This window comes from Cygnus olor, chromosome 2 (genome assembly GCF_009769625.2).
Source record: "Cygnus olor isolate bCygOlo1 chromosome 2, bCygOlo1.pri.v2, whole genome shotgun sequence".
Taxonomy (NCBI): domain Eukaryota; kingdom Metazoa; phylum Chordata; class Aves; order Anseriformes; family Anatidae; genus Cygnus; species Cygnus olor.
Genome location: NC_049170.1, coordinates 142,266,215 through 142,293,643, shown reverse-complemented (window position 1 = coordinate 142,293,643; position 27,429 = coordinate 142,266,215). Strand labels below are relative to the sequence as shown.

Here is a 27,429-nt window from a genome sequence, read left to right as displayed (position 1 = left end):
AACACGTCAAACTTCAATTTTATTGTAAAACAGAATTCTTGCCTTCTGGCCAGTCCTCAATAATATCATTTCCCATTTAAATAGCCTTCTGTATTCAGAGTTCAAAGTGGGACCTCCCTCCCTCCCTCCCAGGCCTGTGGTGAAACCGAAGAGTTAGCTCCACCACTTTCTGCCGCTCCCCGGGGACCTGATGGCAGGCGGGATCCTCCTTAACCCTCCTGCCCTTCTGTTTCGTTTACTTGAAGCGATCAGAAGTAGGCGAAGATAACCAACATCTGGCAGCCTTCTGATATTTTTTGTTCGCTGCCAAAGAACACACCCGCAGTCCTCACCCAACACTGAAAAGGAAACAGGACAAAACAACAGAAAAAAAACATCAATCACCCTGGAGCGGGTAGATGTCATCTCTCAGTTCTCGTGCATGTCATGGATGACCAGAGTGTAAGGACAGAAACCCTGCCCCATAGAACCACAGCAAAAGATGCAACTGGTGGGATGTAACAGGAAAGAGGCTGCAGGAATGAAAGGAGCGTGAAGAAACATCCAGGCAGCTCCACAGCACAGCACAGCCGTTTTTTTATCTTCTGTATTTCAAGTAGACCTTTTACTTCACTAACTTCTATCATTTTCCAGTCTCTGCAGCTGTCCTTGCATTAATTTGGTTCAGGATGTTATTCTTACTGCATTAATTACCAGTCACATCTGGTGCTTTCTTCCTATGGTTTGACACATAGATGGCCATACATGAAAATGTATTTTTCAATGGCTTACAAATACACAGACAGGGACATTTGGACAACTACCCATTCTGCTTCAATTTAAGAGTCTTGCAAATGGAAGATTAAAAAAAAAAAGTTGGTGCCTAAATTTAAGAATCAAATTCATGTCTAAGCACTTAAGCACTTGAATATGTGGTCTGATTTGGAAAAAAAAAAAAAAAAAATTGGAATCAAGAAAGTACCAGCAAGGCCAAATGGAAGCTGATGACTTGAAGAATTCAATCCCTTACTTCATTGTCTAAGTAGCAATTCAGAAATAGGGCCTCAGAGCTCATTTAAAAAATAAAATAGAATAAAATAAAATATTTGTATGTATACTGGCTAGAGCTGGAGAAAATAATTCAGATCACTGATCCCCTCTGAACTGGCAAATCGCTGGAATTTTTTTTAAAAAGCACTATTCCTATTATAAAGGCATTCAGAAGATTCAATAACACAATTAGGCATAGAAAGAACATGCAAAATGTTGCTCCTGTCCTAAAGGCATGTGTTACAGTGGGGTGACAAGCCCCACCACCTTGGCCTGGGTGCTTTCAGCTTGGAACGCACTCGAGACACTGATCCTGTACTAACATACCCCCATCACCGGCCTGCTAGTCAAAATTCTGTCAAAATTCTCTTTCTGATAAGTAGTTAAACAGCTGAAACCCAGATACCAGCCAACCTAAATGAACCTTCTTCACAGAGGGCTTCCCTCCCCCGCCACACCCCCCCTCCCCCCAGCTTTACAGAAAGGGGCCTGAAGAAAAGCAGCCATAAATCTCTTGCTGGACTTCTTCATCCGATTCTCTCCCAAAGTGATGGCATTATGCATCGATTTGCTCTCAAGTGACATCACCTACATCTCTGCTTCACTCAGTAGATGGCTTGTGTATAGGAAAGCCCTGATGTTCCTTGAAACTACTCTGGTAATAGGCATAGCCCTTTCTTTCACATGGCAAATCAGGCTCAAAATTACTCGAATATAGGAGCTTCCCAAGAGGAGTGAAATATCCGTATTAGCAAAGGTTCCTTCCTCAGTCTGGGCAGTGCCTCCACTTAACTAAATCAGTTTACTTAAAAGCTTATTAGTTTCTGGCTCCATACAGACATCACATTTCTGGGAAGTTTTGATCAAAAAGCCTGGCACGGCTACAATTACAATATTGTTACAATTCACTAACTGTTCTCGGTATGTTCAGAACAGAAATTCTGTGTTCATTTTATATACAATTCATCTCAATTTCAGCCAGCACGACCAAGGTATTTACTTTATTTTCAGAATTTTCATTCTCTCTCTGAACCCTTCAAATATATTTCCAGCTTACAATAAAGCTTGCTAAAAAGTAATGCCCAAACAGCCCATAACTGTTCAAAGAAAAAAACATAAAGGAATAAGAACAGGGATTAGAGAATTATAAGGACACAGCATCTACTGACTTTCAATAGGCCTATTAATATTTTTTCATGTTTTTCATTCCTGATTCTAAGAAGCAAAACAAACTGCAATGGTTGTCCAGGGGAGGAGGTACTGTTCTACTGGGTAGCTTTCTTACGTGCTGTCCACATCGTGATCTATCCACATTTACTGACTTCCAAAGCCTAAACTGAAACAAACTGTCTCAGACGGCCAGTGACAGCTTTGAGTGTTGTATCTGTACTTAATGGAATAAAAAACACAAACCACCTTGTCAGACACACCACTGTGTCAAGCTCAATTACCTAAATAAACACGAGTAATGGTTAATTTTACTTGCTGCTCACTTTTTCGAAACTGCTTCAGTGTCAATTTTTGCAGTCTCTTCCCTGGAGGACTACATCTGCCTGGTTTAAAGTTTCACTTCCAAACACCATGTCCAAAACTGAAAAGCTTGCTACAGAGGAAAAAAAAAAAAAAAAAAAAAGTATAAATTTGAGAAAAAGATCCTTCATTCCTTGGGGAAAACTGGCCTTAATCCTAAGAGGAGTCTTATTTAAGCAAGTACTGTCTATGGGCAAGTAGTATTTCTGTTGCCAATGCAAATAGGTCACGACCTGCAATGATGGAAGCCCATCAATAGTTTTTCCCAAGGGAGCAGTCACTCTCAATGTGTCTTTCTCCACTGACAGCCCTGAGGCAGATGACTCCGTGCTAGCCAAATGGCATGACGAGCCCGAACATCAACAAGGTCATATTGAAAATGGTTAAAATACATAGGGCTGAGGAGAAAGATATTTTTTTCACATTTTTTTTCTTGATACAACCTTACACCTCTCATTGTTTATGCAATGCAAAAATGCATCATACTTTGTGATTTTCCACAGGGAAGACAACTACCGGACCTATGCTTACACAAGCTGAAAAGGTGCCTCTTCAGCCATCCCTGTGCCCCTGGATAAATGGCTTCCCATCTGGAAATGTTTTCACTTAGTTTTTCACTTCATGCACTTTCTCCCACACAAAAGATGTCCCAGTGATCGCAAGAACTAAACTACAGACAGCACGAGTAACACATCTTCCTATACATGTGCACATTGTTCAGCATGATAAAATCCACTTACATTCTTTGTCAAGCCCCGACAATGAACTGAGCAGACTGCAGACACGTAGTAGGAGAGGTCTGCTGTCTGATGCCCTTTCAGTCCAAGGCAAAAGGCTGTGCTTGACCTCTAGGTGCACTGAGTCAAGAAAGTGCACAATCTTCACAGACTCAGGATCAGACCAGCAAACTGACCTGCCTCTACCCTCAGGATTTTGCACCTAGCACCAGTGAAACTAGCAGGGTTGTACATCGGCATGAATTCTGCAAGAGTCCTGCTGTGCAGAGGCCAAGGGGGAGAAAAGCGAAGTGCAAAGGGCAGTCCCTAGCAGGGGCAGAGTCCTGCAGGCAGATTCACGCTGATTCAACCCTGCCAGGCTGGGTGGAGATTCACCAGCTGGGTCTCTGGCCACCTACTCTGTGGACTCTGGGCTGTGCTGTCCAGTCTCATTCAGCCCTGTTCAGTGGGCTTGGTGCCTGCACACCAGGAATGCTCTCCTGTGGGATCCTACGTGCAGATGAATGGTGTTCTCTTTGAGACTTGTCACAGAAAGTCCTACTGTGGCGTAGAGGTTGAACAGGCATTTGCACCGCTCTTTCTGCGTCCTAGACAGGCATTTAGAGGATTGCACCACTTTATACAGAAGGGAGGACTTTGACATCACACAACAAACTAAGTTTACCTACGAAGTATACTGATAAAGATTTTTCATTTCACATTCAGTATCAGAAAAACAACTCTACCAGTTATGTTTTTGAAGAGGCAGGTAGATTAGTGTCTCCTTATTTCCGAAAACTATTTTCTGGGTTAAATCCAACTTCCGGCTAGTGCTTATCAAGAAGATACAGATCTCTAAGCATCAGAGAGATAAGACCGAGGACTAATTTCAGATACTTTATTCTCCACAAAGACTCAAATATCTGTAATTAAACAACTGTTAGTCCTACAATTCTATTCAAGCACTGAGCAATGCGAGTAACAACAGGTCTGGAAACAGTGCTTAAGCAGTAGTAGTTTTCTAGAGGAAAAAGTCCCAACATCAAAGAACTGTTCTAATGCTCCCCTCTCCAATACCAACGTGAGTGAGGGTAGGAGAACTGTCCTGTCCCCGAGCTTCAGGGTAAGCGCACATTGCACAGCACTGTCTAACTGAAATCTGTATGTTTTAGATTTCAATGGAGTGTTGGTTTCACAGCTGAATACATGGAAGCTCCTGAGTTACAAGAAGAAGAATTATTATTGCAAACCTGACTACAGCTACAGTTGGTGTTCTTGGAAGATGACTGTGCAAGTAACAAGAAGCTAACAAATTCATGCCAGTAAGTCAAGTTTAATTTGCTTTCCTTTTCCCCTCCCTTCTAAAGCTGGCTGAAATACAAGTTCCACAGTAAATGCAGTGACTAGCAAACATGGATGCCATCACAAATACAATGCTGCCAAGAGGAAGTCCTCCGTTGACTAATAACAGAGTTTCCAATAGCAACTGCAAGATATTCTGGGCACTGAACTGAAGAGATTTAGGGATATATTCTAAACAAGATGTGCTTTCTGCGACTAGAGAATATGCATTGTATAACATTTGGACAAAAGGTTCTTAAAATTCAGCAGTAACTTGTATTACAAAGGCAGAATCAGAGGATTTGCAGGCTCTTCGATGACCTTTACTTTAACAGATAACACTAAGCCCTCCTCATCAACCCTGTTATTAAAGCACAGACGCACAAAATAAAGATACAAGTCATTGCTACACTTTCAGCACTGCAAAGGCCTCAAATTTTTTCTGTCAACTGAGACAATATGAAAGCACAGCCTTTTATTTTGGAAAGAGGAGATGGCATGCTTGGTAATTTTTTATGCAGCATTTGTTGCTGTCAAAGTACAATACAGAACATAATCAAGTTCATTTGTTAACTAAGTAATCCATTCTTTGAAAACATACTCTCTAATGCAAGACAGCGTCAGCAACGGATTATAAAATCATTTACTAGAAGAGGAAAATGAATTTTGAAAAGATCACATTCTATCAGAGCTTCTCCTCTGTACCCTTTGCTTGCTCAGACTGCAGGGCATTTCACACAGTTACTTCCCCTGCAGACGCAGGAATTCCTTTTTTTTTTTTTCTTCTTCATTTGAGTTCAGAAAAAAAATAATGAATCCCCTATTCCTGCAATTCAATAGTTGTATCAAAGGCCACCCGTGGATTTTTGTAAGAGTAATTTACTTTATCTTTGAAGTAAATACAGATTTGTCAGAAATATTTGCTAGGTCAATTTGTAAGCTCAACTATGTGGGAATTATGCCAAGATACAAGCACAAATCAGAGCGCTAAGAAGCAGTTTCAGAAGGATGCTAAGCACTAGTGAGAACAAGGAGGTTCTAAGCAATGAGATGAAATTTGTCACCAAATCACTGAAAACAACAAACAAACTTTACAGAGAAACAGATATATTATATGCCCAAGTCTCACACTTAAATTCCTTGCTATAGGTTGTCTCTGAATAAAGCACTATACATGACTCTTCAGGAGCACAGATGAGTTCTGCTCTGCTATTTTTTAAAATACCTTGGAGTTACACACCTCTGCTGCATAATTCAAATTCATTGTATAACTGACTAAATACAGGTGAGCTGTTCATTATTGCAAATTCCACACAGTAAAATACTTGAACAGCATGAACAGCTTTCTACAAATCAATGTGGTAATTTTCAACAAGATGAAGCTTTACAATATGCATCCTCTACTATACTACAAAGTCAAAAGATCAACCTACTCAAGCTTCTTTGTGCTACTATATCTAGAGTACTACTTTCAGTAAAAAACATTTGGAAATAATGTCACAATTTAGACATAACAAAACATAGATTTACATTGAGGAAGGGTATATGAGGCAAAATCCCACTGTACAGAATGAATTCTGATTGCTGAACTGGTCTTTAGTCCAAGTAATTTTAGTCTACAGTACATCTTCCCACCATTTTTAATTTTAGAATGAAACCAAGTTATTGGAGATGTAGGTAAAATAAAAACAAGACTAATGAGGATTTAAAACTCTAGATGGCACACTAATACAATAAAAGACTATAAATCTGAAAAAAATACATATAGATTCACCTATGAGACTTACTTTGTTTTCCACCTGAAATATACATAATCTATCTGCAAACACTGTTTTCAGGTCAGTTAGCGAACTGATGTCATAAAAGCATCTGCACCACTTCCCCAAGTTAGAACTGGGTAACTTAATACCATACTATGCAGGATTAGCAGTTTTATGTTTCAATAGTACCGAATTGAGTTAATTTGAGACTCTACATATAATTTACTCATGGCGTAGCACCCGAATGTCACGTCACACCATCATATTCACTGCTCATAGTAACGTATTTCATGGATAACGGGAACGAGATTGTATGTTTCCTAAAGACATGGATTCGTGCAACAACCAGTTACACATATTTTCAAGCTTTGAATCCACAGAGGTTTTTGTTGTTGCTTTGTTTTTGCGCAAGAATTCAGCTTTATTACCTCAAGTCCAAGGTCATCAATGCACTGACTTTAACCTACCTGTCGACAGAGCAGGCAGTATAAAATCTGAAACCCATTCAGCTTGGATGGTGACAACAATCACGAAAATGACACCACAATATTTTTATTAGAATTTGTCAAGGGTATGTTGCTGTCATGTAATATGACTGAAGCAGTGATAAATGAAACGACAGCTGTGCAACTGAATTGCCACAGCATGCATATGAACACCAGCGAGAACGATCAGAACTGCAGAATCCATGGGTTAGGGTGGCTGGCTAGTTTTCTGAGTAAATAAGCAAGCTCCTAAAAGGCAAACATGATACAGACTTAGAGTGCACTAGATCCTTCATGCTAATGCCTGTAAAAATACTTGCATCCTCCAGTAAGTACAAGGCAGTAGAACAAAGTGTCTCATCCTTACAGCGCAGTAACACTCGGTTACTGCAGAGAAGCTCACATACCATAGCTTGCACCAGAGTGAGCAGGCAGCCATACTGCGGGTACAAAATCAGTACAGACCAGCATGCAGCCCTTTATTCAGATGGTTTTTAAATTCATGATGTGCAACGCACATACAACAAAGGACACACAGAAGGAGTAAAAAAAAAAAAAAAAGTGCCTATGCATATACTGATTGGAGAATTAAGTGGACATGGAACCATTTGCCTGCAAAGCCACAGAGATCAATGTCTTTGGCCTTAAGGCAGTTCAAGACACCCCCTGAAACAAAGTATACAAAAAATTTTCTCCATTTCTACAATACAATACCAGATGCCAATCCATTAATAAAATCATTAACTTCTTCCTCTAATAAAGTGTATTCATGCAGGATAACCTCTTCTTGATATATGGTAAACAGTCACCAGAAAATTTACATCTGTAGCATGCTTTACTTTACATATTTCACTCTTAAATATTCAAATATGATAAAAACTTCTAACAGACATTATTCTACATATATAAATTTGTAACTTCCATTGGCAAGTCCAATAAATCACTGTGTATCTTTTAGTCATTTAACAAGTTTATTTCTACAAATTATGGCTTAAAAGCAGGTACTGTACATACAAAAATCTTGATACTGATGTGCAACTCATTACACTTCTTTATGCTGTCTTCGTTGGTAATTCATTCATTTCAGTGGGTATTTATCACATTTCTCATAGCAGCAATAAATAGTCATTTACTTCTCATAAAACATTATTTTAGATAGCCACATTAATCAATACAAAATTAATTTTTAACAGCATTTGAGTAACATAACCCATAGCTCATTAAAGTTTGATCAGGGAATCTGTGAATTTAATATTGCATGTCTTTGTGCCAACCTAAGACTGAGTGATTTGCAGGGTCTCCAACATGTCTTCCACTGCCTTCAAAGAGTATTTACTTTCTTTCTTACTGCGACCTGCAAACTGGAAAGAAAAAAAATATTTTTTTTTCATATATAATAAACTTCTGTGCATAGATCCTGTGCAAGAAATGGTTCTAAAAAGTAAGTATGACAAAAACAGCTCTAAAATTATTAACTGTATTTCCTACAAGCTCAAAAGCATGGCCCCTTTAATGTTTTATTAAAACACAGTGTTTTTACTACAACACTAGCTATGTTATCCTTCCCCTAGTAAGTCATGAAAAAATATAACAAAATCCTTAATTTCAATCATTTGCTCCGAATTTGGATACTGGGTACTAACAAATACTCCATTTGTAACAGTAACACTTATCTAATGACAGAGATCATCCTGTTGTTTTGTTTGCTCTGTAACCTTTAACACAAATTTTATTTGACTTGAATTTTTGATGTGATTCAATATAGATTATATTCATGATTTAAACAGTAGCAAGACTTGGATTTGATAGCTAATCAAGAAGCTCATCTATTTTCTATTTTTATTTCAGCATGACAGAGAAAGCTCTACTTACCAAAATCTACAACAGAACAATGAAGTCATCGTATAATTACATTTTATGGTTCAAAGTAACTGCGAGTAATGACCTTGTGTTTGATTGTAACCTACTGCTATAACATCTATTTCAGAGAGCATTTGAAATAAAGCCTGTCTTGATAACAAAGAAAAATACAGCTCAATAGATACTACTTTCCAGTGCTATGGCTTTACATTCCCTAAGATACATGCAGCCAAATTTGGGAAAGGAAGGGGAAGAAGGGTAGGAGATGTTGATTACTCCATGATGACTTCAAAAGGGGCTTCCTAACTGTACTGACAGCTCCCGTCACTCATCAGCCCCATCTAACAAAGGGGATTTATTGACTAGGTTGGTCTTCAGACAAATGAAACTCTCAAGCATTTTAATACACCTGCATTAAAAAACAAGTTTTGCATTTGGGGTTGGGGAAGTGGTAAAGGAATTACAGAAGCAGCAGCTATAACTTTCAGTTAGTAAAACAGCCAATTCTCTACCTAATTCTTAACATCTAAACACTCAATAAATTTTCAATTTCGTTTTTTTTTTTTTTTTTTTTTAATTTCAAATACCACTGCTGTCTTGCACAGTTAGTCTTTGATTTATAATGTGTCCCTCCTCTCTTGTAATTAACTTAATTTAGCAAACTCTTCATGACCTGTTAAGAAAGATTAAGTCATCAGACCCAGGTAATATCACACCAGCAACAAGCTGCAGGTCCTGTTAACCTGCTTTTGACCCCTAGGCTACAATCTAACATTGGGATTCCCAATCAGTACCGGGTTCTTAAAGAGACAGCTTTGGTACAGTAAAGGAAAAACTATTTCAAATTAAATAATTAGGAGAATGAAACACAGCTATTGTGACAACAGCAGTTTGGGCACATATTGAAAACTCCCTATTTTCATACTTCTTGTTTTCAGAAGATGAACTGACATTCTCTGTTTTACTCTAGCAGCATGTACAAATCCATTCTCCAGGTTGCAGTTTCCATAATGCCCTGCAACAGTCAACTTCAGGGGAAAATCAAAGCTTTCATAGCATTCTCCCAGGTGAGAGAAGAAACCTCTGCTTGAATCTGAACTTAATACAGCATCTTCTTTTTCTTCATACTAAACAAGAACAAGATACTTGGGGAGGTCAAAACCCGTTCATACAAACAAGCAAATGCAAAAACAGAACTCAAAATCCTTGACAGAAGAATTGTTCCAATTCAAAGCATTTCAGAGACTCAATAAAAAAGCACAGAAGCCTAAATAGACTGTGGTCAAACAGTACATTTGGCAGAACACACAGAAAGCAGGCAGAGGAAAGCTTGAAAATAAGAATTTTACTTATTTTCCTTGTCTTTAGGGACACTGAAAGCAAAACTGACACAAGACATTAGCTTAAAAATGTTACTTGTTAGTTTCAGGACCGGCTGCCTTCATGATATTGACGTGTGCTTCAAGCTACACAAGCAAAACCAAACTCTGCGTCATAACAAACAGAAGTATACTTGGAAACCTAATCACTTCAAATTTGCCCTGACGAACAATTATTTTGTCTATTCTGCCATTACACAGCAATTTGACTGATTGAGCCGGAATCCATTTCTTAAAATCATGATTTAATTTTCTGTTTCCCAAATGGTTTGTAACAAAATCACCTCTCCAACCATAAATAACATGTGGATTGCTAACACAGAAGAATTTAGCAATATACCCAAGAAGCATGTATCTGGAAAATTACTGTGAGTAGGATCACATTAAAGATTTTTGTGAGCATTAATCAAACTTCCCTGCCTCTGCTGAAACGCTTCTACCAGAGGACATGCTAAACCAATTACCTAATTGAGGAGCACTAGAGGTAGCCATAGTTTGTGTCGAGGTTAAAGGAACCGTGTGACTCGTGTCCTCAGCCAGGACAGTGAAAGGCTTCTGCACAGGATTGGCACCGACTGAATAATTCAGAGTTTCCCAGTGATAAAATAACACAAAACTAAGCCTGAACTTTTAACAACTCTTCAAATAATCAGTACTTCTGTAACATTTCAAATAAAAGTTTAATTTTGTTTGTTTTTTTTTACCCAGTCAATTAAAGTTAAGCGGCCTAGAGAATGATGATGACTTTTTTTTTTTTTTTTTTTTTTTTTTTTAAGAGCATGTGTTAGCAGCCAGGAATTCCAGCTCCAAGAGTAGCAGCTCTAGCTACAAAACCTTTCTGACTTCCTTCATAAAATTACATTTCTTCCAGATTAGGCACAGATGAGAAGTAGTAATCAGCACAAATGGTTACATATTTAACATCAAAATAATAATATTAACCAGGTAAAGCACAGATATTTGATGATCTTAAAAAAAAAAATCCAACCCAAATCCAAAAACTTAATTGGACTGTTCTTTACGACCACATCTTTCTGTAAAGAAACTGCTCTGTAGTCTGACACTGGTGAAAGTAGTGAAAAGTAGTAAAAAGTATTTTCGTTTTACACTCAAATACTCTCTTTTAAAATGACAATAAACTAAAATGTTCCTGTGATTTCAAACAGGAATGCACAGAAAAAGCAAAAATCATGAGCCAAAGAAAATTACCTGTGAGAGAATAAAAGAACCAGCAAAAATATTTAAAGTAAACTGTATGAAAAATAAAAAAAATGCAACTATAGCCAGTGTTGGATTTGAAAAAATAGAGCAGGTTTCCAAAATTACTAAGCACGCTGTTTGTACTTGAAGTTCAAAATCCAGACTGAAAATGGGGAAAGATCTCATTGCAAGACAATTGCTCGAAACTAACTTTTTGAATAGCTTCATATTTTAAAGTCACAAATGCACATAGTTTGACTTGGCACCCATGTCAGGATTCAAAATGCATCTTATTCTCTAGAACATGACTAAAGGAAAAATTGCATTTAACAGTGTAAGAAGGTCCAACTAATAAAACACGTCAATGCCAAACTCAATAGGCTTTTAAGGCTCTTATTTCACTTTGCAAAGAACTTTGGATAATGCCTGGAAAGTGCGGAGGATTTATAGCGATAATATAGGTATCTAGCTTAAAACCTGGCTAGACAATCGTCCACTAATGGAGGAAGGCTGTGAGGGCTTCCACTGGCACCAGCCACTGAGGTTTCATCCTTAGGTCCAAAAGATGACAATTTCCAACCACTCAACACACTAAGGGAGCAACAAATCAGTACTGACTCATAGGGGAAACTGCCACCTACTACATCACCAAACACCATTTGCTGTAGCAGTTGGATGTTGCAAGCCTCTGACAAACACTAGAGTGGCCAAACCTTTCTGCAGTCATGTCAGAGTAACAAGCTCAATAGGGTTGGGCTGAGGAAGTCCTGTCCAGCTGTAGTCACTAGAGCTTCTTATTGTACTCCTCTGAAGATGAAAGGGGTGTTCACACCAGTTGCTTGCCAAATCCTAGGTTGAACAGATACACTTTCTGCATAGCTGAACTCCCCCTATGATTCCAGTCAGATATGGTGTTTGTCACTTCATGTTCCTAACAGCTAAAAAGAGCTGCTAAAGTGTGCAATGCATCACAAGAGTATGAAGTCACAAAGAAGTTACGACATTTGTTTTAAATATATAGTCGTGTTAACATGATCTGTTCTGGTAAGCGTCAACCAAAAGTTCTTAACATAGGTTCCAAAACAATTTCACAGAAACAATGGCATTGCGCTTTCCAGTAAAAATAAAGAACAACAACAACAGAAGTAGTCATATTAGAGGTAGTGATGCTAACAGGAAAAGCTATGTGGAGGAAAAAAAAAAAAGGCAAGCTTATCTGGCTGTGAGTCAAGTGACTGCAAACTATCATAATTAAACTTTGATTATAATTAGAACCTGGAGATGCATATTTCTAAGTCTTAATCGTGGTATGCCACCAACCCACAGCCAATACTGACTTTACATTCCCATTCTGATGCACCCTGAAGGAGGCCATTTCCCAGAAACACTAATGGGTCTCTACTGGTGCTTTGAACTGGAAACCTTAGTCATAATACTCATTTAAAACATGTGTTCAAGGCCCCTCCAATCTAAGCAGATCATTTTATTAAGATGTAAAACATGGAATAATAGTTTTCACCCCAAATTCACAGATCTTTTAAAACCTATCTTGTTCTGTCAATAGTGAGTCTACTGTGTGTTCTACTCTTTAAGGTTTGCTTTGTTTGTTTGTTTTCTCTCATAAATCCTGCAGGACTTGTGTTTTCCATCGATATTGTGCTTACTGGAATGTCAGACATACTGAAGTCAAAAATAGTCCTCCTTATTTATGGTAAATGAGACACAAGTAGAATTCAAGAAATCAAAGCAAGTTACGTTGATATACACACATCACATCTAACCTGTTAAACGGTAGTTGATAAAAGTGCAGACAAAACTACAGAGTATGTCGAGAGTATCAGAAACCAATTATGTACTAACCTGGTATGCCCTGTTTATTTGATTAGCTGCCCAGCTGGCATATTTCATATTATCTTTTTTCATTTTTGCGCTTGCTTTTGGGTTGGATGCAATATGGCTTGCAGACTAGAAATGAAAGCATAAAAAAATAAAAGCAGTATAACTACAAAATATATGTACATGAAATAAACTGAGAGTACTTAGCACCTTTGCATACAGAGCCCCAGTAATAGCAGAAACAGAAAAACTGGTAACTGGTAAACTGCATCCAATTAAGAACTACATAAACTATTTAAGCTATTGTTTGTTCTAATTAAGGCTAAAGTAGACTTAAGCTCAGTTGTGTACTGAGTTAAGAACAGAACCTGGACATAATCAGCCAACCCAATTTGCTTTTCCTAAAGTAAGAGTTACAAATTAGTTTTTCCTATTTGATTTCTTATCAGAGGAGATTAAAAATGCATCATTTGTGTGTCCAGACTGCCATTTTTTTCTTGTGACATTAGAAAAGTTTTAGAAGTAGGTTTTATACAAAAACTATGCCCATCTTCACTTGGAAGAATTGCTTAAGAACTTAACTCATCTTGGAGACATTTCCACTTATACAAATAAATCCACTTTGTAAGGAATCTTTGCTATTCTGAGTGCAAAAGTACTCGAGTGCAAAGAACCTTACATTCATCAATGAAAACCTATAGAGATCTCAAGAAAAGAGCATGAAGCCAATGTCTACTTGAGTACTACATTTAGAATTCAAACAATTTTCCCCTATTGCTGCAACTACTTCCAGGAGTGAAAGCAGTGGAAGAAGAAGCCTCTACAAACTCCTGAATGTTCTTTCTGAAGCCAAGTCTGCATGAATTAAATTTGCAATCTAGTATGCAGTCATGGCCCTAAGCTGAGGCACAATTCTCTACAGTTTTCTAACTTTGAGGAAGCATTACCAGTTTCCTCAGCAGATGCAGCCAAAAGTCTTTTGGAGAATTTACCATGGTTAAAGACTGTCTTCAGGGACTACAGATGCTGGGCATGTCTGTCAAGAACTGAAGTAGCAGCCACAATAAAAGCTGATCCTAAAGTCTAGAAACAGCATTAAAAAGAAACTAAGAGCCAAAGGAAAGATACAGAAATAGCAATGGCAAGCTGAACTTGCAAACATCTCCTAGTGAAATCTGTCAGCCAGCTCCACAAACCTGAAGAAACTGACCAGTCAGTAGTGTACTTACATTGTGCAAATCAGGGTTTGTTTGTACAACTTTCAAGCAGTGACAAAACCAATTTTCTCAAATTCTTGGGTCATATTAGCTTAAAGTGGACAGTCAGATCATCGTGGAAATAACAGGCTCTAAGTCTACCTTACAGACTGAAAATAACAGGCAGGACATTAAGATGTGACAGAGGACAAGTCCAATTGCATGACGTTCAACAAGGGTAAGTGCCAGGTCCTGCACCTGGATCATAATGACCCCATGCAGAGGTGTAGGCTTGGGGAAGAGTGGCTAGAAAGCTTCCCAGCAGAAAAGGACATGGGGATGCAGGCTGAAAGCCAGCTGAACATGAAGTGGCCAAGAAAGCTGATGGCATCCTGGCCTACATAAGAAATAGTGCAGCCAGCAGGACAAGAGAAGTGATTGCCTCTCTGAATTCAGCACTGGTGAGACCTCACCTCGAATACTGTGTTCAGTTTGCGGCCCCTCACTGTACGTGGGATATTGAGATGTTTGAGCATGTACAGAGCAGAGCAACTGAAGCTAGCAGAGGGACTAAAAACAAGTCTTACGAGAAGCAGCTGAGGGAATTGGGGTGGTTTAGTCTGAAGAGGAGGCTGAGGGCAAACCCCATTGCCCTCTACAACTACCTGAAGGTAAGTTGCAGCAAGGAGGGAGTCAGTCCCTTTCTGCAGGTGACAACCGATAGGAAGCAAGGCAACAGTATCAAGTTGCACCACCGGAGGTTTACACTGGACATTAGTAACAATTTCTTCACAGAAAGGGCAGTGGACCATTAGACAGGTTGCCCAGAAGTGGTGGAGTCCCTACACCTGGAGGTATTTAAGAAATGTATGGATGTGGCACCAAGGGACATGGTTTGGTGATGGGACACAGATGGTCAATGGTTGGACTTCATGATCTTGAAGGTATTTTCCAACCTAGATGATTCTTTGACTCTAATTACTATAGTAATGGCCAGTCACATTCTTGTCAATAGTTCTGTACAGGCTACAGATTCATTTTGAAATTCTAGAAAGTTCTATTTAGAAATTGGACTGAGAAAAACAAAAACAACATTTTATTTTTTTTTAAAGTTATAGTACAGTACTACTCTTCGGCAGTTCAACATCCTGCAGAGAAGAGTGTAACTGCAAATCCTTTTTCAAGAAGTTACCTTCATGTGTTAATTATCATAATTATTTGGAAAACATGGACAAAACTTACAGCTTAAAAGCACTTCAACTAAGGAGACAGACTACAACTGCAAAGATCTGCTTCTTGTAGTTGCAGAAAATACCCAATCTCAATGCACTTTATAAATAACACAAGCAAGGTGGCATCTCATGATGAAATTACAGTGGAGCACAACTGAACTCCTAAATGTGGGGATTTACAGCCATCCAAACTGCCTGAAGATGCATTAGTGTAAGTCACCTATCAATACTATGCGACTGAAGCCTCTGGGAGCACTAACACCCCGAACAGCTTGAGGTAAAGGAAATTTTAACAAATAATAATGATTAAAAATATGTTAAAATAAATTAATCTTTGATAAAGTTGACCTGAAAGATAGCTTGATAGCTAAAGACAGTTAACCTTGGAAAATGTCTACATCGATAGTCAAACTATGTGAGGATATCCACGGTGAAAACAAGAAGTTAAAAAAAAAGAAAAAGACAGTGTTTGAATTTACATATGGGAAGTACATGAAGGAGAGACCTTGCTTCTATAGGAAAGCACATTCAAAAGCAACTGGAAATTACAGTTTAAACTTCTTAATAAAACATTTTGAAAACTGATTTAATAAAGTATCATTACCCTATCCAGGATATGGGAAGCAAGATGCACATCCTGGAATAGGGGTGACAACTTCAATGTCTTTTTACTACTTTTGATCACTGGCATAAAATTATCCATACTCAATATTTAATAACAGTGTTAATAATCTAAACCACTAAGTTAAACCAAAAGGAAGAAAGCCCAGCAAATAGTAAAAGAAAATATACAAGCATAAAGATATTCAAAATGATAACATGGAAAATATATAATCAAGCTCACCATGTAAAGTCCAAACAAAGCTCTCATATTTCTGTTGTTAAGCTTCAGTGCTTGTGCAAAATACTTTCTTGATAGCTCAAGGTTTTCAAGCCCCCCTTGAGTGTATTTAACCTGTAAAAATGATAGGCTCTTGAAAGTTGCATGTCATCCATGCCTCTAGCATTCGTTCTTGATTCAAAGATATTATGAAATTTCTTGTCACGTTTGTTTCACACAAATATTTCAGATAAGTTCTACCAAAGGCAAAATACTGGCCTGTGAGAAATGTTAACTCTTTTCAATAAACACAAAAATATTTACCTATAGAGAAAAAAGTCAGTGTTAATTTAATCAGTTGCTAAAAGAATAAAAAGTGATTATTTTGCACCTATTCATACTTACAATATTGGGATAGTCTCTTATGAAATTATGACAAACTCTGACAAACTCTGAAATTATGACAAATTCTGACTGCTATAAATCCATACTAACTCTAAGTTCCTTCAGCATAGGATACACCAGTACAGAAAACAACACAGTGTCTTTCATTAGCTATTCAACTGCAAAATAATGTACAAAATTTAAAGATCACTCCACTATTTTCTACCAGTTTTGCCTGTTATTAAAACAACAAGAAGAAAGATAGCTATTGGAAGACATGCGTCACAGATTTTCTACCACAAAACTATTTAGACTTTCAACTTTCACTGTTAATTCAATTTTATCCATTTTAAAAAAACAAATCCAATTAATTCCACGCAGTTAAAGTATAGTTTAGGAAAAAAAATATCATACATCTGAAAAAATGAATACAAATGACTAAAAACCTTGAGCTAAAACTTCAGTGTCCTCTTTCCGCCCAGTGCTCTTTCAAGAAAATAATTCTTACTTGAAGGATTCCAAGATCTGGCTCCACAATAGGTAATATATCATAACTTCCTAGATATGATATATAGTCTTCCATTACAGTGGAAAAATTTTACTTCTCATTTGAAAAGTACACAAACATTTCAACAAGAATTGCTCATTTAAAAGGAATTTTTATCCTCAATAGTTCCTGCCCTTACTCTTATTTATACATTAGTCACATTGAGCAACAAAACATTTTTTTTTAACGTGCAAGCTCTTTGAGAAGTTAACATTCTCTGTGTACTCTCTTACATCTCCTAGGGAAAATTAAAGAAACTATTTTTATTCTGTTTTCACCACTTCAGCAACATAAAAGCAGAATACATTTAAACATAATTGATTTTTCTGAAAATACTTACTTCAGCATATTGCTGACAATACAAGTGGTTGTGCGGATTAGTCATCATAAGCTCCTCTAAGCAGAAGGCTGCCTTTGCATAGCTGAGGAACATAAAAACAGTGGCAGATAAAAAACAAAACAATACACAGCTCTCTCCCTCAGTTTCTCTACAGTGCAATAAAAGAAGCCTTACTTTTTTCATAAGTCCATGATTTACGATCAAAAGAAATGCTTTATTTTTAAATGACACTTGAAACCACAAATCACTACTTTTTACATTATAAACAGTGAAAAATATACAAAATGTAATTGTGTAAGTATATATGGAACAGCTTATGGAAAGCATAAAATTTAGCCATTTTTATTAATAAGTGCCATTCTTATTAACAAAAGTAATGAGTAGCATCAGCTATTATGTACTAGAAGACACCTAACACAGACTACAACATAGTCCATGTTTTTTTTTTTCTACAAGAAAATTCAGCTACATGATGACTGATATAGCAAGCTATAGATCAGAGCATTTACACTGCTGGTTATCTATCTACCAACAGTCAACCACAGAAATGCGATCAAAAAACATAAGGAAAGTTCTAAAAGTCAGACAGTCCAAATACATGCAAGAAAATAGCATTATACCAGTCCAAACTGGCAACAACTTATTGTTGCAAAAGAAGAGGCGGCTAGCACTTGTTCTTTATATGAAAGCTTTCAGAAAGAATTACAAGACAAGCTTATAACAACTTTGTTCAAGTTAATAAAAATCCTAGCTTCACAATATTTTGACTAATAGGGTTTCCTGCAGAATTTGCATCTTCTACAGATACGTAATAGCACACAGAGCTTAAATGACAGGAGTCCAAAATACAGAGAGACAAAGTTTATAACGCCAGTGTTGGTAGATACTTAATATCAGAGTAAAAACAATCTAGCAAGGATGAGAATATTAAACTACATAATCAGCCAAGTCTTATTTCTTAAAATAAACTTTTTTTTTTTCTTTTTCCTATGAACGTTGTAATGGTCAGATATATATATCTCAAATGAGATATATATCTCAAATGAGATATTTCTTATTTGGAGATAAAAGAATAGTAGCTCCACTCTCCAAAACAGAAGCCGCAGTCCTCCTATCAGGACAGAATGAGGACTATGTAAACCTTGTAAATGTAGGCGTGTTTATTAACAACAGTAACAGCACGGTGATTTCACAAGCAAAACAGAATTTATGAGACTGATAAAAGAAGTGATGAAATATTTCCTTTATTTCTAAAATTAATATTTAGTTGCTTTTTTAACCAAGACTGCATTTTTTCTCCAAATCAAAATAATTGTAATAATACAAGATGATCATAAAATAAAACTACAGTGAGCAGAGTCAACTTTTTCAACAAATTGGAGAAAGTTCAACTCTTTTTTTTTTTTTATTACAAACCAAGGCAAATACAAGCAAAACCAATTTCCTTCTCAGGCTTTATTATATGATTTTGTAATAAAGATTACAGAAAAAAAAAAGCTGACAAAAGCTGTAAAGGAATACGTATTCCGTTTATTCCATTATAGCCATATTCCAGCTCCAACAGATTTGACAGCTTAAATATATTTCTAAATATATATGTATACATAATATTAAATTTCTATTTTCTTGGAAAAGTTGGTGAATTTCTCAGAAGAAATGGAAATCTCGGACATCAAAATTCTAGATTAATCCCAAAGTCAGCATTTGAAAGAGTTTAATAATTATTTTTGAGAATGGGGTGGAAGGAGAGACAATGGGGAACAAATTTTTCATCGCAGTGAGAATGGCTATTTCTTGAGAATTTGATTCTTTTACTACCCTCTAGAAAGGAAGGAAGGAAACAATGTGATATAATTTAGGCTGGGCTGAAGAACTAAAGTTGGGGGGAAATACGCCTTTGGGTGGGGGTTAGAATTAATGCCGTGATATTAGAAAACTTGCACTAAGGCTTTGAGCTAATCCTCTCACACTGGGATTTCCTCCTGTCACTACAGCAATAAAAAAAGCTAACAAAAACATTAAATATCCAATAAGCAAGTTACTACAACATTCAGCATTCTTGATTGCACTGGGTTTTGTACCCAGGCGACCAAATTCCTCTAACTCTGGATCCATGTTTTATTTATTTATTTTTAAAGGTTACTAGAAGTTCTTGCAGAGGTAGGCTAAGAGAAAATAAGAATGTTACATACAAATGATGTGATAAATTGTTTTTAGAGGTAAAGAATTTAAAATCTATAACTAGTAAAAAACATCACTTGAATGAAAAATTATAGAAAATGCATACTGCTCATTGCCACACTTAAAACATTTCTTTTAAAATAGTGGATTTAAAAAAATGACTGAGACATACAGGTAATTAAGTAAATTGTTTCTGTTTAAAAATCAAGTATCTTGTTAAAGCACTAGTAGTCAGATAAGGCTGATTCTGTGTTAATTATTTCCTGACAAAGCTGATATTGGAAATGAGACTGTATACTTTCTAACACTAGTCCTTCAAAACAATCACCAAGGTCTTTGATTTGCACAGAGAGCATTTCAATTTAACAGTTTTTATGTGGACTTAGCAAACAACTTACTCATGCTCATTGATGTAAAGTTCTGCAAGTTCATGCCAAGCTTCCTGGTCTCCAACAAATCTGTACAGAAAAAGGCAAGAGAGGAAAAAAAGTAAAAAGAATGTGTGAAGGGATTCTGTAAATGACCAGCCTGGAAGCAAAGCGTAAATCAAATGCAAATTCCATTTTAATTAAAAAGATTTATCAGAATAGCAAAACACAATCCGTATTCTTGTGAGACACTCACTGTTCCAGATACTCATTCAGCTCTCGGATGGCCTCAAGATTTTTCCCCTGGGCTTTTCGAATGGCAATCTTACGCTTTCTTGCTGCCTATGGGTTGACATTAATAAAGGATTAAGGTCTCATAATTCCCTGGGTTTTTGTAAAGAAAGCAATTTGACTGTGCAAATTATTATCTCAATACCAGCGGAATTCCACCGCAGAGCAACTGCTAGGTTGGAGTTTATAAACATACCCTATGACATCCCACTGAGAGATTGAAAACCTCTTCTTACAATCACATTATGTATGCCTTTCTTTGGAAGTACAAACTGTATGCATTATTTCATTCAAATAAATGACTGTCCAGATTCCGATAATTACAAAACAGCAGGGGACGCTAATCTTCAGCCATTCCAAAGACCCCCACCTTGCCATTCACAAGGTCCATGACTACAGAGGAGAGATGGGGACTGGGTTTTAGAGAATCCCACAGACGCACCTTGGTTGCCACTTTATGGCTTTCAGCCACTTTTACAGATTCTTGTCAAAGTGCTGAATGCCATCTTTTAATTCCTGTTGAACATGCACCAACTTCATAAGCAAGCTTCTCACCACTTCTGAAGCACAAAGTAGGCTTTTCAATGTTAAGGGAACATAAAGCAGCCATTTCAATGGCAAAAGCAAAGAGTACTCCAATACGTAGGTAAAAATTTGTTTCAACATAAAAAAATATAAAAACAAAGAGTTAAAAATTATACTGTATTCATATTTCAAACTCCATATAAGTTGTTACAGAACACCAAAAGAAAGGCTACAGAGTTTTAATAGCTGATTATTCTAAATTTCAGTCCAAAATTCCAGTTTCTGAAGTTTTCTAGTTACAGTTCTCTAAAGGCAGAAAAAATTCCGACTCTATAAAACTCCCTACCTCTAGGAGTTTTAAATCAAGGTGCACTTCAGGTGTAATTCAAAACAACAGACATCCATCTTGCTAGCAGTCTGACACAATTTGACAGCACTACACCTCCACCAGCCTGAAAGTCATCAGACAGGGGGTCTGACAGAACGGAAGGAAAAACAAATTCCAGCACAAAGTGCCCCAAAGAATGAACGCCATCTGGGCCACTGCTCCATGAGATAATATTCATGAAAAATTTGTATGCTTTTCCTGTGCCATTGCTCATTCCCCTTGTACCTCTCAGCTCATTTCGTACTGTATGAAGTGGTTACACAGCTGGGTACAGCCTTACAGAAGCCTTGACTGCACGGGAACAGACACCTCTTCCACAAAAACTCAAAACATTTTAATCTTTGACATCAAGATAGCTCTGAAATTGGTTTCTTCACGATGTACCTTCCTAAGGCAAGAGTCACATTAACCCTGTAGGGGTTTCTGTATTTTTACAGTATTTTAAACATGACTGTTCTTTTACGTAATTTATCTTTTAATCATCGTTTGACAATGTTAATTTCTCCTGGAAGAGCACTGGAGCACATCATTTACGTAAACTAGTTCAAGCTGGTTAGTAACACAAGAAACCAGCATAACTAGAAGTGCTTTTAATGCTAACTGTCAGCTCATTCTTTCCTTCAAGCTCGTCCCCTTCACCTCCCTCACAAACACATATTCAGCGCGAATTCAGTGAAAATGACTCGAGCTAAAAGTATTTCACTCTTCTGCTTAAACACAATGCGGAGGTAGAGAGAAAATCTGTAGGCAGGATCGGGAGACAAATGAGGACACAGGCAGCGCGGCGGGTTTACCCACAGTCACTCCGTTATCCAGCGCTGCTTTGTCAGACTGCAACCTGTGAAATTACATTCATCTTCCTACTTTTACTGGGAGACGTTTGGCTAAAATCCATAACCGGCTCGGGAAATTTTAACTGCTGACCACATCTATCACTCTAACAATAATATACACTGCTTATTTTCTTGAAGGCTTTTAAAATAAAGATAACAGCAGGATTACACTTTTTTTTAATCTTACAAGAATCATCTCACATGTTTATCAAATAGCAACTACTACTAAACCAAGAAAAAACCTAAAAGACAAAAAAAAAAACAACTACATTGCTCCCTATCATGTTTTATGAAGAGGTGGTCTCCAAGCATTTCATAAAGCAGGTCGTTATCCCTGCCCTGGGGGAAACGCTGGGGCAGCGCCGAGCTGCCTGCCCAAGGCTGGGATTACACAGCTCGGTGACCTGCTCGCTGAGCAGGAAACCTGAAAGCAGGGAAAAGTGGGGATAACAAGTATACGCAGCCAAAGGAGCACAGCGTGCAATTACAGCTTACGAAGACACAAGTTTCTTTTGCAGGTGACAGACTAGCTACTTCAAAATGTAGCTTGTAAATTGAAAACTCAGTTGTTATTTGCAAAATTATAAGAAAAAAAAAAAATCGTAAGACTGGAATCGTCAAAAATAACCTGCGTGAGAACTGAAATCATCTGTTTAATATATAAAATCAATCAATGCATCCGACAACTTAATTTGCAATGACAACCAGGCACAGACTACATGTAAGCCATCCTCCCTCTTCATTTCTAACGAAACTCCTTCAATTGCATGCAAACAAAGTCCTCCAAAAGCGTCTGCAAACAGATTCTCTCCATGGGTGCTTTATTTCTTGACCACAGCACTCCCAAATAATGTAAATCACTGGAGCCTCAAGATGTTAATTTCCAAAAAGCTACAATTATTTCTAGTCACAAACTTAAACTGATGTTTACCTATAACAAGCATGTCGTGTCGTGTAACCAAATATTGAGGATACAAGGATTAGCCATAATTACCAAAACCTGATGGTAGCACTTGAGAGTGAAATTAATTATATGCCCATTTGATTGAGTTTATTTGCTTCTAAACTGCACACAATATTTCCTCAAAGTAACATTTTTTATTTCATAGTTGAGAAAAGTAGTATTTAAAACTTCCCACTTAATTCCCCTTATCAAAAATAAAACAGCATCGGGGCTTGAAATCTGCACTCACTTCAACCACAAACACACCTTCAAAACTCCTGGGATAAATTAATTTATTTAAGGAGAACTCTTTGTAAACTAAGACACACTGACATTCAAAACGGTGCTGACATTCAAAGGAAAAATCTGGGAAATGGATGCACAATGTGTTTTGGAGTGACAGAGAATTTTTGAAGGTATTTAAAATTGCTGGGAAGAAATCAATGATGCTGTAGAGTTGTTTTTTGTTTTGGTTTTTAAAAAGTAATTTACAGCATTTTTCAATCACATAAATAAAATTAATACAAAAACGTTCTGAAAACATTGCCAAGAGACATTCACATAGATGTTCAGCAGAAGAGACTGAAAGTATTTGGATCTGTGACTCCAAGGAGTCATAAGACTGTTCGAAAAAATAAAGACCTAGAAACAAAATAGTATTGCTTTTATCTGTATTCACAAACTACTCCTCTATCTCACTTTCTAGCTTCTCTTAAAAGACCATAAAAACTATCAGTTAATTTTTTAAAATAAAGACTGAAATCAATATGATTCCAATAGTCCCTGCTTTAAGAAAAACAAGTATGAAAAGGCCTAAAAACTAAAACCAGACCTGGGCAATTTTGTGTGTTGTAAACTTCTCATCTTTCTTTTTTATTTTTTTTATTTTTTAATTTATGCTGTCTCTGACCCTATCCAGGTCCCTGTGTGCATCAGTTTCCTCCTCAGTGAACTGGGCCTCACGTGCAGGATGCTTCCTGAGCATCTTGAGGAGAGTAGGCTACATAATGACAAACATAGCATCATTTGCTTCTTTATTTCCATCAAATTAAACCAACTGTTTTACTGCGCAGAACCACTACCAATGCTAACAACCACTCCACCAGACAAAAACTAGTCACTTTTAAGAAAAAAGGCAGACTCCCAGCAGTACTGCAGAAGATTTTCATACATGCCATTCGTTACCTGCCTTAATATCAGGTGGTTTGAAAAAAAGGTCACGTCATATGTTTTATTAAAGTTTCAGGACTTTGTTTAGTGTAAGTCTCACATTTCAAAATATAAGCTCATTTTTGAGCCTTTCTCAGCTCATTTTGACCTACTGCAAGAGACTAAAAGACTGCGGAATGCAGAGTACAAACCTGTGCAATCATTAACTTCAAGTCCACTAAGAATTGTCACAAGAGACCTATTTTCAACTACCAGATTTGAGATTACTTTGAAATCTATGTAGTGTACTAAAACAGTTGCAACAATTATGTTTAAAAAGATAGCAAAATAACATTCAAACCTTACATCTCAGTTCGCCACTTCACAACAATAAAACTCTTAAGAACTAGTCTGATACGAAAATGAACTCAATCTTCTTCCACCTTAAATTGAAAAAGGAAAAAAAAAAAAAGAAATTTCTATGCTGCAACAAGATATGCAGTGTTTGACCGTGCAGAACCTATGGCATGGAATTCCCCCTATCAATTTTCCAGGGTTTAAAACAAAATACTGAAATGGTTATTGGCTGATTCTGTAAATCCAGCATTCTTAATGGAAAGATATATGCCATCTTAAAGAAACACTTATACCGTAATCAGTATCATCTGGACTAAGGTACTTTAGTATGTCACATTTATTAAACAGTGAACCTTTCCAAGCTATTTCTTTTAAAGACTAATAATCCCCAATCTGGCACAAGAACTAATCCTCCATTTGTCATGATTCTTTTTAATTAGCATTAAGTAGACTCAAAGTGAAGTGAGGATTTGAACATTTATCAACTTCTGCATTTGATTAGTAAAATATACCAACAGAGAGTCTAAGATCCGTCTAATTTCATGGTTGCAAATAAGGTACTAGGAGGAGAATTGTCAAGGACTGACACGTCTAAGAAAGGAACAATTTCCTATTTGTTTCACTGCTGCAACGTTAAACAAATTATATATTGCAACTTAAAATAAATTCATAGTTTTGTTTTTGTTAAGGATTTAACAACTTAGAAAAGGGTCACTTGGTCTGAGTTTGACACATTAAAACAATTTCCTTCAAATTGGAGTATGCAAATCAAAAGTGTAAACAACTACAACAAAGATAAAGGGAAGGAATTACATGGACGTCAAAAAATACCACATAATTTGAATACAACCACCACAACGAATATACTGTTACCAGATTTTTTATTTATTATTTATTTTTTAAAGTTAACCGAGGAAGACAGTTAAATCAGGCCAAATCTTGCAAATGAATCTATGCAGGCACAGAGCTACTGACTTGAAACTGCTACTTTAGGGATAATGTCGAGTGTAAGTAGCAATGGTCAACACAATTTTTTACAGGGTTCCAGAGAGGAATCCAATAAACCCATGTCTGCCACCAGCATACAGAAAATTGGTGGATGCTATAAAGGCTAAAAACTCACGCCTGGAATTGAAAAACATGAAAAGTGTTATATATCAAAGAAGAGTGAGCAGTTAAGGCAAACAAAAGTAAGGCTTTCCAGATCTACTGGAGGTCTTTGAGAGAGTCACCAATGGTCTGGATGAATAAAGATCCATTTAAAAGTCAACTTTGACTTCAAAAAGAATTTCAAAAAGATCTCTCACTGGAAGCTCTGGAGGAAACTAAAGTGCCACAGGGTAAGAAGGGAAGGTCTTTGTGTGGATAAATAAACAGCTAGACTATATAAAGCAGAAAAAGATTGTCTACTAGTCAGTTCTCTTCACTGAGAATCCCAGAGTTACCTGTACTAAATATTGCTCAGCATTGTCATAAGTGATCTAACACGGGAATTAACAGAGATGTTATCAAGTTAATTGATGATAATGAGTTATTCAAGTATAAAAGTCAACTGCAAAGAAAAACATTCACAACAGAGAATGCCAGCTTGAAAAAACAGCCCTTGAAATTTAATTCATATAAAGGGATATATACAGGGTAAAACAATACTAATTTAACGTACGCAGAGAAGTTCTCTGTATTTGGACAGTCAGAAAAGAGATGCTGGAGTTGCAATAAACAGCTCTATAAAATGTCAGTTCAATGTTCAGAACAGGTCATAAATAAACAAACAAAATAATTTGCCCAAACCCCCTTCAACAGTGATGCTGGAATTATCAGAAAAGACTACAGAGCAGAACACATCAGTAGTATCATTTTGTCATTGCACAATTCCATAACGATCTTGCTTTTTGAATACTAACTGCAGATCTGTGCTCTCCTTCCTCATCTAAATATAGAACAAAAATCAGAAAGGATGCTAGGAACAGCAGCAAAGTTTCAGGGTACAAAATGGCAACAAGAACTGCTACACAGGTTAGGACTTTCTCTTTCCTCAGCTTAGAGGGAAGAAAAATGCAAAAGATCCATAAAATCATAAAGAATGAATAAAGTGAACAGAAAACAACTAAACAAGTGTTTACCATAACAGAAAAATTAGGGGCATGAAATGAAATTGTTAGGTTGAAGGTTAAAAAAAAAAATTGAAGATGTGCCCAATCCATGACTAAATGATGAGGCTTCATCATTGAGTGATATTGTAGACACCATAATTATTACAAATTTATACAAGTTCAAAAAGCATCTCAAAAAAAAAATCAATGCAATGAAGAGCTATAAAATATACCGTTACCAATTCTGGCACAGGAAAACCATAACATGAAGATTAATAGAAACTGGCAGGGCAGACTAGAGTACACTGCATGACTGCCCTGTTCTTATACACTTCTTCCAGTATCTGCTATTGGTCACTGTCAGAACAGTACAAGCTAAATGCACATTTGGCACAATTTCAGTATAGTCCTTCTTCTGTTTTCAGATACTTAATTTCAAGGGACAAAATCCCCACCAACATTAAAAAAAAAATGCTACAACCACAAAAGTAAAACATAGGAAAAATGCTAGAAGATACCCTGCTGCTATCTCACTTTGTTGATATGATTCATCAAGAAGCAAAGTAAGTCTCACAAAGGTCGATGATGTGTGTCAGAAGTGTCAGTAGATGAATACATTTCTTCAGGATCCATATAGTGCACCCCC

At 36.9% G+C, this 27,429-nt stretch overlaps 1 protein-coding gene across 1 annotated transcript in view; it reads right to left on the bottom strand.

Annotated features, from left to right (window-relative positions):
- Positions 1-7,818: 7,818 nt before the first annotated feature.
- Positions 7,819-27,429, bottom strand: part of EMC2 (ER membrane protein complex subunit 2) — a 41,962-nt gene continuing 22,351 nt past the window's right edge. The window contains exons 6-11 of the mRNA XM_040546748.1: positions 20,461-20,546; positions 20,235-20,294; positions 17,656-17,737; positions 16,409-16,519; positions 13,161-13,265; positions 7,819-8,222 (exon numbers count right to left, since the gene is read on the bottom strand). Of these exons, the coding sequence (XP_040402682.1) occupies positions 8,136-8,222; positions 13,161-13,265; positions 16,409-16,519; positions 17,656-17,737; positions 20,235-20,294; positions 20,461-20,546 (531 nt within the window). The 3' untranslated portion in view covers positions 7,819-8,135. The remainder of the gene's footprint in view (positions 8,223-13,160; positions 13,266-16,408; positions 16,520-17,655; positions 17,738-20,234; positions 20,295-20,460; positions 20,547-27,429) is intronic.